General features: G+C 43.1%; 1 protein-coding gene across 9 annotated transcripts in view; it reads right to left on the bottom strand.

Annotated features, from left to right (window-relative positions):
• Window positions 1-14,730, bottom strand: part of ANKRD44 (ankyrin repeat domain 44) — a 316,425-nt gene that overhangs the window by 13,754 nt on the left and 287,941 nt on the right. For all 9 annotated transcript variants that reach the window (XM_037043709.1, XM_037043702.1, XM_037043703.1 and 6 more), the window contains exons 19-22: window positions 13,176-13,263; window positions 11,979-12,096; window positions 10,516-10,732; window positions 6,231-6,318 (exon numbers count right to left, since the gene is read on the bottom strand). In XM_037043709.1, coding sequence (XP_036899604.1) covers window positions 6,231-6,318; window positions 10,516-10,732; window positions 11,979-12,096; window positions 13,176-13,263 — 511 coding nt within the window. The remainder of the gene's footprint in view (window positions 1-6,230; window positions 6,319-10,515; window positions 10,733-11,978; window positions 12,097-13,175; window positions 13,264-14,730) is intronic.

Raw genomic sequence — 14,730 nt, 5'->3', positions numbered from 1 at the left:
GGAGCTCAGTATTCAGGGGTCTGGAAAAGTAGGGACACTTCTCTGCCTATGCTAGGCCTAGCAGAACCCTGCAGGGACACTGAGGTCTGGGAGGAAGAGGAACTTGGCATTGCTCTAATGTGGTCTCCTGGACTGTGACTTCTCTTCCTGGAGCTGAGTGGCCTGGCCTGACCAACAACAGGCCAGAACACTCTGGAACATGAGAAGGGAGATTCTTTGCTGTGTCCCAAGCCACTTACTAAGGGAGACAGAAAGGCTACACCCCACTCTAGGCTGGCATAAGGGAGCTAAGGAGAATCCCTGTAAGTATAGGGCAGAGCATTCCTCTGGAGATCCAAGCGTTTTAAAGGATCTGTTACTGATGGTGGAGCTGACAATGGGGAGGAGGGTGGCTTCTTCTTGGGCCTTGGCCTTACTTCCTTCATGCGTGTGCGTGTCAGCATGTGTCTGTCTGATGTGTGAGCCTCTGACGTCCTGGCTCCCATCCGTGTTGCTGGCGATGGTGTCTGTGTGCTGGCCTTTCTGTGGCCTCTACATGTCTAGGCCTGTGTGGGGTTGAGAAACTGTTTGGCCACCAGGTGCATCTATGTGTGTGAGTAGACTGAGAATTAATAGCTTAACCACAAGTGGTGTGTGTGTTTACACACACATGTGCATTTATATCACCATGTATGCAGGCAAGACCTGTTAGGATTTGAGTCACTAGGATCTTCCTGGTGAGAGAAGAGAAATCACTGGGCTTAGCAGGGCCTTGGAGGCCTTTATAGCATTCTTGGTTGCTATGGCAACCAAGAGCCTGTTGCTAGGAGATTGCTGAGGAAAGACCAAGGCTGTCCAAGGCAGAGAGGAGCAGAACACAAGAGTTTGGGAGAGTCGGGGAGGATATGGGAAGGGATGGGATTTCTGCATCGCTGAAGAGATGGAATACTCATGAACAACTTCTCTGGGGGAGTCACTTATTTATCACTCATGAAAAGAAAAATAAAGTTGCTACTGGAACCACAAAACAAAACAAAAAAAGGAAAAAGAAATGGTGTTTTCCAGTTTCAAAGAATTGAGATTTCTACCTTCGAGCACGCCTGCTTATTTTATGTCTAAGAACTTTGGTCCTGAAAGCTGTAGATAAAAAGGGCGAAATCTTGCTAAGACAACCTATAATTGCAACGGCCATAATGGGGAATGTTCCAATAAGAGTATTCATTTAGGGAGTACACTTGAAATCAAATGTTCCCAAATTAACCAGTAGAATGGGATACCTATTTTATTGGTATACGGAAGCCTCTGAAGGCCACGGTATTCCAAAACAGCCTCACTGAAAGATTCATTGCAAAAGGCTCATAAAAATTCAACATACAAGAGCTGCCTAAAGCAAAAGACTTTAATACTGACGTGACTCCTACTACCCCGCCTCTATCTTCTTTGCCGAAGCACTCACCGTCTACTAATCCTTTATCTGAATTGCCTTTCCATCCAGAAGAGACTACAAGACCATAAACAAGTCTTCTCAAAGTTAATGGCCTTAAAGCTGCCATAGCTCCAAGTGCAGAAACCTAAGTCAATCCCTGGTCCCCCCTCACCCCACATAGCTGCTTCCTCCTAGGGAGTCCATCACCAAGACATGGGCCCAGAAATCACTGTCTCACTTGCAATCAGCCAGGACACTGGGAAAAAGACTGTCCTTGAAGGTTTTGTGCAGATCATTTAAACTCCCCCATAATCTACCTTAAAAGGAGGAACCCTATGTGGACCTCTCCCAGGGTTCATGGGACTTGGAGGAATTCTCTAGTAAACTGCTACCAGTTACTCCCTAAGAGCAGTGGGGAAACGAAAATCAAAGTCAATGGGTGGAGGGATTGAGCAAAAAGGAAAAGGGACTCTTGAGTGTGGACAACAGGTGGTGATTGCTAGGGGCGGGGATGGTATAAAGGGACTAAATTGTAATGGAAAAAAATACAATAAAGGTTACTTTGGAGTATGAAAATAAAAAGTATGCGCTATCTCACACAGCATACCCTTCAAGCTATCTGATTCTACCCCTTCATTGTCTTTAAACTATTTTTCCAACTTTGAAATTTCAGATAAGTAACTGCCAACTTTCCTGTCTGGTAGCAGTTCCCTTCGCCCTTCACCCACAAGAAAGAAAAATAAAGTCCATGGAAAAACCTTGCTAAATTCTGGTAGATACTGTGGCTACACTCTGCTTCAAGGCCAACTCACTGCAGAGCCTACAGATAGGATCCTGGGAGAACTGGCAGAAACAGACAGAAGTGGAGAATTCTTCCCGCAGTCCAATCTCCCCAGCCTCAGTTGTGCCCAGTCATGACAGGAAGGTAAAATTTCAGGTAGTCCCTTCCTTTCCAAATTCAGATTTTTGTGAATTTAGTTTTGAGGTACTCCTTTATTTATGGTTTTTTCTCCCAAAGACAGCTATTGCTTCCTTCATCTCCTTTTTTAGTTAGTTTTTTTCTTATTGAGATAAATTCTATTAGTTTCAAGTGTACAACATGATTCAATATTTGTATATATTGCAAAATAATCACACATAAGTGTAGTTAACATCCATCACCACCTGTGGTTACCATTTTTTTTCTGTGGTGAGGACTCTGAAGATTTACTCTCTTAGCACCTTTCAAACTACAATTGAGTGTTGCTAACTACAGCCCCCAGGTCGTACACGAGCTAGTACCTTCTTGTTTACCCTAGTCCTTTTTTTTGGTTATCTTTGGCAGAGGCTCTGAATCTGGGGAGGGCGGTACCTTTGTCACCTTCTTTGGGGACAACTCTGGCATCCATGGGATTGTTCAGTAGTGCCAGGAACATTTACTGTTTGTCTCAGCTGAACACTTGACAAGCTATTTGAGGGAATTTTAAAAAAATAAGTAGCTCTACGGTCAGAAGATGGGCAAACTGGAAGCTGGTATTCAAAGCCTGATAGGAACATTTTTAAGAACTTCTTCCCGAAGCTAAATTGAGACTGTGTATGGGGTGGGGGGTAGAAATTCCAAAGACAAACATCTCAAAATTTAGAACATAGACATTTTTTATTTTTATCTCAGTTAAAGATCTTCTTCCCAATATTAAAAAGCAAATTAAAGTTAATGTCATTGAATGATAGCCCCTTGATATCATTCAGATTGCAACCCAATTCTTTGAGGAATTAAAAAAAAAACCCTCCTTGACTTACAAATAGTGTCTTTACAAGAACAGAAAAAGCCCACCTACCCTTTCTACCTGCCACCCAAACTCCCCCTATTAATCTCAAAAAGCTGCACATGTACAAATTCTGGATGTAGGAAACAAAGCCCACCCGGGGGACTCCCCACCCTTTCCCATGCCTTTGAGGCAGACATGTTCTCCTGTGAGTCTGCTCTGGGGGCAAAGTACCATCTCTTTGAAATGCAAACTTCGGGGAGGTGATTCTTATCAGAAAAAAGGAAAAGAAAGGCTATTTGGACACAGAAGAATGGAAAATCTTAAAAGTCTTCTTCATCAATAGTAGTAAAAAGTGTACCATCTGAGCAGGTAACCTTCATTTCCTCCATCTGCCAGAAAAACAACTTGGCTCCGACTGTTCTTTTATAAACTAGTGTGTTTTGCAGTATCATCATACTGTTTCAAGGCTAAAATTTTGAAATGAAAGATCTAAGATCTCTATTTGTGTCTATATATTAATGTATGTTTATGTGTGTATGCTACAGATATGTGATTTTTTTCTGCCTCAGGATGGTAATGCTTAAATTATTTTATAAAGAGCCCCATTTAATTGGCTTAAAGAAAATTAGGTACTTTTATAAATCACGTATACTCTCAGAAAGATAGAAGTTAACCCAAATGTTTTTCAAGTTCCCGTGGTCTAGGATAATCTTTGGGTACAGGTTATTAATATAAGTTTTCCAGAAATTACATAATATTCCTAAAAATGCAATATGTCCTGGTAGAATGTTATCAGTCATAATTCCAGGTATCTTAAAATGTTGTGTGCCACAGAAATAACTAAATTTCCTTGTCAATTCCACTGTAATGAACTCTCAGCAGTCTTTAATCATGGACATTTTTAAGTCTTTTGTCCTTTTCAGACAGTTATTTGTCTCTGAGGCTTTTGCAAAAGTGAGATTCCCACCAAGTACTCTTGGCCACTGACACCCTTGCCACATTCCAGGACGTCGAAGAACCTTGGATGCATATTTCACGGCTGAGGAAGACTCCGCCTGACGTCTGGTCCTGTGCGAACCCTGGAGACCTCAAAACCGAACTGACTGGGAAGAGAGGCAGCTGACATCGAGGTACACTGCCTCCTCCCATGATCGAGAACCTCTCTTCCTGTTCCTCTTTCCCCCAGTGACCATCCCCTTTTACACCATAAAGATGTTTATGATTCTTTGTCTACCTTTTTGCCTTGCCCTGGCCTAGAAAGAAAGCGCCATTGTTCATGTATCTCAGGCCACTGCACGGGGGTCCTCCAACCCTCAAACAACGTTGTAGTTTGGCCTGTCACAACCTTCTCTCCGATTTGAATGCCTCAGTTTTGCAGGAACAGGCTACTGGATAAATGCTTCTGGGGGTGTGGAAACGGTAACATGAAATATTTAGAAAGGCTAACTGGCTTGAAGAAGTATCTCTTCTTTAGGATCACTTCTTGACTTACTTGATTCTAGATGGCTTGGTTCACGGGGATCCTGGCTTAGGAGGACCCTGCAAACCTCAGGAATTCTTTTGCTGTTAAAAATAGTAATTATCTCTCTGGTCTGTTGTATATTCTCTTAAGGGTTTTAGCCATCAGCTAACCCACAAATTGTCTTCCTCCAACTAGAATGATAAACTTGACCTCATCTCCTGTGAAATATAGACCGAGGCCCACAGAGGAAATGGTAACTGAGAATAATTTGCAACGCCATCTTTGACCAAACCTCTTGCTTGACCAGAGGTTGATCAAAGGGGAGAAGGGATTGTCAAATTGAAGGTACATTAATCTCTCCTCGGCAGGCCAGGTGCCACGGATTCTGGGAAGTCATGTCAGCAAAACAAAACTCTGAGGTTTCACATTTTTGTAAATGTTCCACCTGCCCCCAAATCAGACCGTTTAGTAACGAATACATAACCACCCAGTTACATGGGCGATTGCCCTGTTCTTATGATAAACTCACACAGGCCAGATATGCACCCCCAGCCAGTCAGACCTTCCTTCCCATCCTCATTCTTTAATCTTTACCCTGGAAAAGCTTCCTGCCGTCTGCTCACTTTGCAGGTCTCTGAAATCTTGAGAGTGGATGCTGCCTGCTTCATAAAGCGTTAAATAAAGAGTGTCTGTAGTGCCTAAATGGTCTTCTTTACAATTTTAACAGTTCTACCAGCACCCACTCATTTCTTCAGAACCCCCCCATCCAGGCAGGGGTTCACTGCACACCACTTACAAGGCATCATGGTAGGTGTCTGGGGGTACCAAAGTGAAAGAGATAGGGTTCTTCTGATTTAAAATCACTTCTCTTTATCCCTTATCCTTTCTTTATCGATCCACCTTATGCCTCCAATGTCTTTGCAATCAAACGACCCGTCTTCATGTGAAGATGACCATCTTCGCACTCAGAGACAAGGCAAACACAAAGCACTCCCAAGTCTTAGGCCCCCAGGCTGACCGTGGTTGCCTAGGTGACAATATTCCCCAGGTGAACACAGGACCCAGGTGACCCTGGAAGTCCGACTTAGAGTCACTATATTCTCTGAACAATGGTTCATACTATGAGGCTGGAGCAAAAAATTACACTCAAAAGAAATACCTTAGAACACCTTAGAATATGAAGAATTATAATAGAGAATTAGAATAGAGAATTATAATATACGAAAATCTTCCTGATATAAAATGTCTTTCTAATTATTCACGGGGAGATGGTTGCTAGCCCCAACTTATTTTCAGAATTTGGCTGACAAATGGGAGGCACATCGGAAGAGCTCTTCGCATGGTGTGTAACGCGCCTCTCAGTCCGCCTCTTCATGCGGTTTCTCTGAGGTGCTGCGTGAGCCCCTGCGCCCCACAGCGCTCCACAGAAATATCCTGGAAAATCACCAACATTGGGTACCATACTTTGCTATCAGACCTATTTGCCTTTAGCAGCAAAGTGGAACACACTGGTCTTATCTACAATGTGAAAGCCTTTTTCTTCCCTAAAGGGGAATTTCCTTACGTGCAGTTAAAGAATGAAAGCAACGCAGGTCACCTCCGCAGGTCTACTTACATTGCACAGTGCAGTGGAGTGAAGGGATTGCCGCTAAATGTGCGAAAACATTTCTGCTCCAGAAGTACCTCTATACAGTTTTCATTACCTGCAAAGGAGCAAAAGAATTTAGGGCGTTCCCAAGAAAGAATGTTGTTCCACACAATCAATTTTTTGCCATTAAGTACTGAATTCTGGCTTACAAATTTTCCTGAATTGGCTGAACGCTCATTTTCCATGGAATAAAATTCACAAATGCCAAAATGTTATTAACTATGCTCACAGGTGTTCTAGACATAATGAACACATAAAACAACGAAGGCCATTTGGTCTGGTGGAGAGAAGGATATAGAGACCTCGTTTGCAATCAGAAGAGATTCAGTGTTATGCCCAGTTCCTGATGGATGCTTAATGTACTTCAGCTTCCCCATATTTACAATAGGAAATTTCCCTTTTACCCAAATCAGTAGGTTCCCTTATAATTATGTACCGTAGTGAAGAGAAGATGATGCTGATAGAACACAGTATCTGAGATAATGCAGGTGAGAAGGCTTTGACTATAAAACACTACATGAGTGTTTAAAATGACACCAAGGCCCATTCCTGGTAAATAATATGTGCCCATTAAGTATTTTTAAAAACATAAGTAGAGGAATAAAAGCAAGAAGTTATTTTCAACAAATGACATGTAGTTTCCAAACCAACTGAATTTTAAGAAAGGCCTCTGATCTGTTAGCTTACTTGTTATGTGAACTAAGGCAACTCACTTGAGGTTTGTGAGCCTCAATTTCTCACATGTAAAAAATCAGATTAGCCCTGGCTGGTGTGACTCAGTTCGCCGGGCATCATCCCACAAACCAAAAGGGTTCAGCCCTGGCTGGTGTAGCTCAGTGGATTGAGCGCGGGCCTGTGAACCAGATGATGGCAGTTCAATTCCCAGTCAGGGCACATGCTTGGGTTGCAGGCCAGTTTCTGGCAGGGGCCAGTTCCCTGCAGGGGATGCATGAGAAGCAACCATACACTGATGTTTCCTTCCTCTCTCCTTCATGTTTTAAAAAAATTTTTTTTAAAAAAAGGTCATGGTTCAATTCCTATCAGGGCACATGACTGAGTGAGGGGTCTGTCCTCAGTTGGGGTACATGCAAGAGGCACCCAATCGATGTTTCTCTCACTCTCTTTCTTCCTCCCTTCCCCTCTCTCTGGAATTAATTTAAAAAATTAGACTAGGAATAATTGCCCTACCGGTGTCACAGGATGATGGGATAAAGGGCCTGAATGGGGCTTGTGAAGGGACGGATGGTGATTAAGGCAAGAAGGTAAAGCTACTGGTTTTAAAACACAGATTGCTGTCCTGCAGCCTCTTCCTGGCTGAACTCAGTGCTAAATTCCTCAGAGTTCTTTTACGTTTTACCTTAGAATGATGTAGACCAGACAATTTTAAATATTAAAACACAAATCAAACTCTTTTATCGAGAGAAAAAGTGAGACTGCTTTTAGGAGAATTAAAACACATATGAAGTAAGGAGTAGAAAAATTCTCTACATTTATGCAAGTTATATTGTTTAGCTTTCCAACTATATCTAACCATCATGTAAACACATCAAACCCTCGATTAGAACCATTCCCCCCTGAGAATTTAGCTTAGGGAAGCATCTACACATACCATTTCCTGGAGACTATATGAATCCCAACCTAAGGGTCTGTGTAGATAGGACTGGGGATCCCTGAATGGCTTTCAGTATTTCTAAGTGCTCAGGGACGGGGATTCTGGGAAGAAGACGGCACTGCAATTACTAAGGAGAAAACTGTTCCCCCCCCACCCCCGCCCCCGCACCTGGAGAGGCCTGAGAACAGAGAGACTGCCTGAGAACAGAGACTGCCATCCCTCTTTCCTCTCCTCACTCCTGGGGACAGAATGTGGTCTGGTGGTCTTGCCACCTGCCATTACAACCAACGCATCGTCCCCTTCCTGCCAGACGATCTCAGAGTTTGTCCCATCAGTGGGGGGAAAACTGCAGCTCTCCAGTGTCAGCGAGGGAGCAAAACCAAGCTGAGCACATAGAAAATCTGGCTTTTCCTGACACTAGAGCCGATGAAAAAAGAGGACTGTAATCAAAACGAAAGGAAATGCCTTAAATCAGAGCACCCCCAAAATCTGCCTGAACCCTGTAATCATAGTTTCTGAGTAGAAAGTTTAATGTAAGAATTGAAAATGGAAAAATAAAACCATAGACACAGAGTAGAAAACATATGAGAAAATATCCATATAAATTCAGGGATGGCAGACCTTAAGCAAGAATGGAAACCAAGGTCCCATAAACTAAAGATATGCCAGATTCAACTCCACGACAGTTCAAAACTTCCGCATGGACAAAGACGTCATAAACGAGGAACAAAGGCAAGTGACAGCCTCGGAGAAAACGTTCACCACACACGATACACAGAGGGGGTTCGTCCCTCTGAGACAAGGTCCTCCACAAACGTGCGAGAAGAGATAAAACTCAGTAAATAAATTAGCAATAGGTGGGAAAAGTCATTTCCAGAAGAGGAAATACAAATGAATAAATACACTATTAGACAGGGAAACATTTATTAAAATAATGAGAGAGCCTGTTTTGCCCTTCAATTCACAAGAGTGAAAAAGATGACACCACTCTGGTCTGGCCAAGGCCGCAGGAAATGAAAGTTTAATACACATATTTGGTGGAGTAATAAATAATATCCTTTTTGCAAAGTAACAGTATAATGTATTAAAATCAGAAAATGTGCATACCCTCTTAACAATAATTTCACTTTTGGAAACTTATCTGACAGAATTTAAGGTACATAATGTGAATATATACACTGCAGCATTGTTTATAGCAGGAAAAAACCTGAAAACAATCTGAATGTCCATTGATAGGGACTCGGTTGAAAAAATAATAAATTCTAATACACATATACATCTATATTTATTTATCTGCCATAAAATGTACCACTGCTAAGAAGATCGGTCACTACTGATCCATGATAACTTGTCAGGATATCTGCAGTCGAATGTGCACAGAAGTAGGTGTGAACACACCGAACGCCAGCTGTGTCCTGGATTTCTTTGATGCTGTGACCTTTGATCAACCTCACTGTCTTTAGCAAGCATATCAGAGCCTCCTAGTTAATGATTACCTGTGCTCCATAAAATGCACCATAAGTATTGTGTTAGCAATGGACAGAATGACATGACAACCATGGTAAATATTAAACTGATGATAATATTGATTATAAACCACTCTCCAACACAAGACCACCAGGAGGCACGGCCCTGTACTGCATTCTTTGTCCCTTCGCCTGTCAATCACTAGTACCTGAGCTACACCACACACAAAGTACTGACAGAGGGGAATAATCTCTCTGTTCATGGAGAATCATCTGCACAAAGTGCTGGGCCGCCTGTCCACTCTGCTCCCACGTCCCTGCAAGGAAATTACCCTATGCTTTTCCGTTACATTCGAGGGAGTCACCTGCATCCTTCTCCTCTCTGAAGGCCCCTTCTGGTTTAGTATGGGGGCTAGTATACCCCTGCCCCACCATCAGACAAAGTGTTAAGTAAACCAGAGCAAAAAAGAAAGTTAAATAATGATAGTTGTTCTATGATTTTATTTTTAAAATAGATGCACACATATTTGTGATAGTTATATTCCCAAGGGAAAAGTATGATAGGTACATGCTAAATTACAGCAGAGAGTGAGTTTGGAAATGGAGGAAAATTTTGAAATGTTATGAGCAGCATGTATTTTTTTTCACTTAATATTTTTATATTAAGTGAAATAAAAATGTTTAATGTTCTAAAAAAATTTAAATGTTCTGAATTACAAGTGCAATTCAGTGCAAAACAAATGGGAGAAATGAGATATGAAAAAGAAATTCAAAAAAACAAATCATTCATCCAGTAGTCTAACTAGCAGTCAATTGTGACACATTATTATATCATTTAAAAAAATTTTAGCTGTATTATTATAAACATGGTAAGATCTCTGGTTATATCATGCGGATCAGAAACCCTGATTATAAGATGTTATTTCAGTTCATTGGAAGTTCAGATTAAGAGTTATATGTTACTAATGAACAAAAAGGAGAAAGTGAACTTTTACTCCATTAAGGCATCGTGGCAGCCATGAAAAGAAAATACTGAACAGAAGGTATGTTGGGTGCAGAAAGATGGGAAGTCACGGTTTACAACACGATGCTGGGTTCTCACCTCCACTGAGGTCACGGTGGTGCTGGAGGCGTGGGCAGACCACGGGGATCAGTCAAACGACAGACAACTCACCGTTATAACAAGCCCAGTGCAGCGGCGTGTAGCCTTGGTTATCTTTGAAGGAACAGTCTTCCTCCGAAAGCGCCATCTGGAGTAGCTCGCTCAGCCACGTGGCGTGGCCACGCGCAGCCGCGTAATGCAAGGGCGTCCGTCCTCTGGAGTCTTTGCAGAGAATCGACACTTCTTGTTCCAGCAGCATCTGCACGCATTCCTCATGTCCTGTCATAATCTGATGCAGTGCAATTAAAAACACAAAAAAATTTCAGAATGGCAGAAGCCCCAGGAAGTGACGCAGCCCGGCCAGTTGAGGCTGGGCTCGCAGTAAAAGGACAAACGTGCCTAGGCCTTGAAGAAGGTGGACTCTGCCCTCCTTCAGAGGAGAGGGGCAGGACAGCCCAGCAAAGCTCACATCAGGAAAGTCTGCGTGAATATTAGCATTTTGGAAACCTCTCTTTACTTTCTAAACATAACCATGAAAGGCATCACAATACAGTCAAAAACACCAGCTTTGCAATCAGGAGGATGTGTGTTCAATCCTGGCTTCCCCTGGTAAAACCTGGACAAGTCAATTCACCTCTCATTTCATTTACCTGCAAATGGGACCCCACAGATCGCTGAGAGCACTAATGAGATAGGATGGCCCACAGGAAGTGCCCAAGGAATAAGAACTATGATTACGACTTTGACCACTTAGGGTTCCTCTTCGTTTCAGTGAGCATGGCGTTTCGCACCAGATCCAAACAGCACTTTCGTTTCTGCTCTTGTTTTAGTTTCCTTGATACACTTTAAAAACTAATTCAGCAAAATATCCACAGAATACATATTTGATCAGGATACACATTTCAGATGGGGAACAGGCCAACATTTTTAATAACGAGCAATTAGAAATAGCATGACTACTCAAAACTGCATAATCAATGGAACAAATGAGGATGCCTGAACACAACTGGCCATTCAAAATAATGGAGCAGGAAACTATTGACTGACAAGGAAAAAGGTTCTTAATATTTTAAAAGAAAAAAATAGCTTCGAAATAGTATCTTCAGTATTCTTTTTCTAAAAACAATTAAAATGAATCTATATGCTGAATAAAAAAGATTGGCTACATAAACCAAAAAAATAATCTCTAGGAAGCAGGATCACTGGTGATTGTGATTTTCTCCTTTGTGCTTTAAAACAAATTTTGCAAAGTTTCTAGGATGTGTATTTCATAATCAGAAAGCAGAACCAATTCTTCCAACAGTAGGAGTTCATGTCTCTATCTTCACAATCTAATACGAAATCTCAAGAAAAAGACCTAAAAATACCTGCCATTATCTTACTTCTGCTTAAAATTTTATAATTTCTTTTAGTCTGACTGAGGTTAATTGGTCATCGTAGGAAACAATAGTTTTCCTAAAGACTCCTGTGGGGAAGAAAAGGAACACGCTAACTACAAAGCTGCTGATAGACGAAAGCTGAGGAGGACTACGCACCCCTCTGTGCAAGGCTGTGCACCCCATGACGTCAACGGCATCCACATTTGCTTCCTTTTCAAGTAACAATGAAACAGCATCAATATGTCCATATGCCACCGCAAGCATCAGGGGGGTTCTAGGGAGAGAGATGAATTGGGCTTTTTAAAAGATAAAACAAAACAAAACAAAAAACCTCATCGCTTCCAGTGGGAAGACCTCCTTCTCTCCGTCTCTGTCACTTTGGCTTTGCATCTCTCTCTTCTTGAGAGTTGCTTCGTATTTTGAGTGCCCCCAACGTGCTACGAGCTCTCTGGAATAAGCAATCTGCCCTTGGTGTTTAATGGCCACACAAAACGCTGTCAGCGGAATGATTAATACGGGTGGGGCAGGGAAAGGTTCCTTCTCCAGATGTTCATTAATCCCACCATGCTGAAAACTACGTAGCATTTACGAAATGCCAATGGAGTAGGGAGTGTGTGTGTGTAAGGGACCCCTCCCTTGCAAACTGCTTCCCTCAGAGCAGTTCTACTTTCATAGTTTTCTATGTTGGCGTTTGTTCAATCTTGCATTTGAACAAAGCATTATTGCCTTAGAGAGAAGTCTGACAAATCTAGAGGAAAGAACAGTGCTGGAGTGCAGGAGCGGGGAGGGGTCCTAGTTCTGACTTGAACATGAATGCAGGGTATCTGGGGCGGGTCCCTAGAGCTCTGTTGCTCTGCATGTCCTATCGGTAGGAGAAGACTGGGTGTGGGAACGGGCTAACAGACGGAAAAGACTTTAGAGAAACAAACCCAAGCAAGGATAAAAATGTGAAGCATTTTTATGATGGAGATAACTCCTTGAGGTCCTTGCCATTATTAATCTTAAAATGGGAATGTAACGGCTTCAAAAGAGAGTAAAACGGATACAAAGAAGGAATGAAGGAGGACTATTCTTAAAAGGCCAAGATCCATGCCACAGACATAAATAGTTGGCACTTTTTCATCAAGACACACATACGCGCACACACAACAGCCTGAATCCATTTCTTTCAAATAAATAATCTAGCACAAAGTCCCCTCATTATTCTAGGGTTCTCATCCATGAATTTCACACAAACACACACCCAACCCCCAACCTAAAATTCAGCAATCAGCCCTCCCAGCTGTTTAACAAATTAACCAGTCGCCTGCTGTGACTGCAACGTCCCCCCAGGCCAAGTTTGAGAACACTTACTGTCCTTTGGCATCTTTCACGTCAACCGCTTCTGGGTTGTCTGCAATTTCTAGCAACAGCCGCAAACACAGTGTGTGACCATTAATTACTGAAAGAGAAAATAATGGCCATTCTTTTAACAGACCAACGCTGCCATACATATCCCTCCAAAGTGAAGTTTAGGTGGACTTCAAACCATTTGTTTCCGATTGCTGCTGACAGCGACCCCTGGGTTTCCAGCTCACACACCAGCTGCTGGGCGCAGTGTGCTCCAACGTCCATGGTCCTGACCCTCTTCCCTTGCTTCCCATCAGGGCGCTTTGGTCTAAACTAGCTTTTCCCTGGTGCACGTACTTGGAGTTATTATTCCTTTTTTCTTTTAAACCTCTTGGAATAAAACAAATAATTCCTTCCCACTTTCCAGTTACTTTTTTTCTTCCTCGGAGTCACCCAATACCACACAATCCCTTGTCCTGCTGACCTTCAAACCTTTCTAAAAAGGAGGAGGAGGAGGGGGCAGGGAAAGGTAGAGGAGGGGGAAGAGGGGAGTGGGAATAGGATGGCAGGTGAGAGGAGACGGGGTGAAGCAGAGGGAGGAGGGGAGAGGAGAGATGAGGGGAGGAATAGAGGGAACAGGTCCGGCCTCTGTTTCCCTCAGTCATTGTACATTCGGAGGTAGACTTTGGAGTTACTGTTCTGATTGATTAGCAGTGACTTAAAGCAAACGCTCAAGCCGGGAAGGTGTACAGCAGCCATCAACTCATTGCTCATTGACTGACAGCCTGGACAGCTGCCTGCGGCTGCACCTCTGTCCTGGAGTTCCTCAAACCACATCCGGTTGTTCCTCTGCCTGACAGTGTCTCAAGCTGGCTGCGGGGAGGGAGGGGGAGAGGCCTCTCTCTTTTGGCCTCACACGCTGGATCCCCTCAGTGCCCTGCCCTCCCCTCCCGTCCTCCGCAGAGCTCTGACTCCCCAGGCTTCTTGCCCTTCCCAGGCACTGCGGAGGCCTCACTCCTAATCATCCAGCGGTCATAATGGGGGCTCGCAATGGGCAGGAGATGCAGCCAGAACATTGTCGTTGGCCTTGACCCACTGGGGCGCAATACATGGAGACACCCTTATACACATCAGGCACGATGCTCCTTTCAGCAGTGGGTGCTTTGGGCTCTGGGAAGCAGACCTCCTAGGATGACAGTTCCGGGCGGGGCAGGGGTGGGGGTGGGTGGATGGGTAGCTACTTCCTTCAGTTTGTTTAATGCAACCCACAGCCTTAAAATAGACATTCCCAATGTGACCTTCTCTCCTCCCTGAACAATGAGAACACTATAAAATACGTTGTATTTACCTCACTATGGATGTGGAGAGAGAAGGGAAGAGATGCAGCTATGTTAGGTTAATGAAGGCTCTTCTGGGGGCTGCAGTTTACAGTCCTTTTTATTGCATTCCAGTCAAGAGGGAACGCTAATTTAGCAATGACACATTTTCCAGGGACAATACATATTAGAATTAGCTCACATTCATCAACACCACTCAAATTAACTACAGGAACAACGCCCACATTTTGTAGACCATTGCA

Source organism: Sturnira hondurensis, unplaced genomic scaffold (genome assembly GCF_014824575.4).
Source record: "Sturnira hondurensis isolate 20B ecotype Veracruz unplaced genomic scaffold, ASM1482457v3 Scaffold0004136, whole genome shotgun sequence".
In the NCBI taxonomy this organism is placed as follows: Eukaryota; Metazoa; Chordata; class Mammalia; order Chiroptera; family Phyllostomidae; genus Sturnira; species Sturnira hondurensis.
The sequence above is the reverse complement of the archived record's forward strand: the minus strand, read 5'-3'. Positions and strand labels throughout refer to the sequence as shown.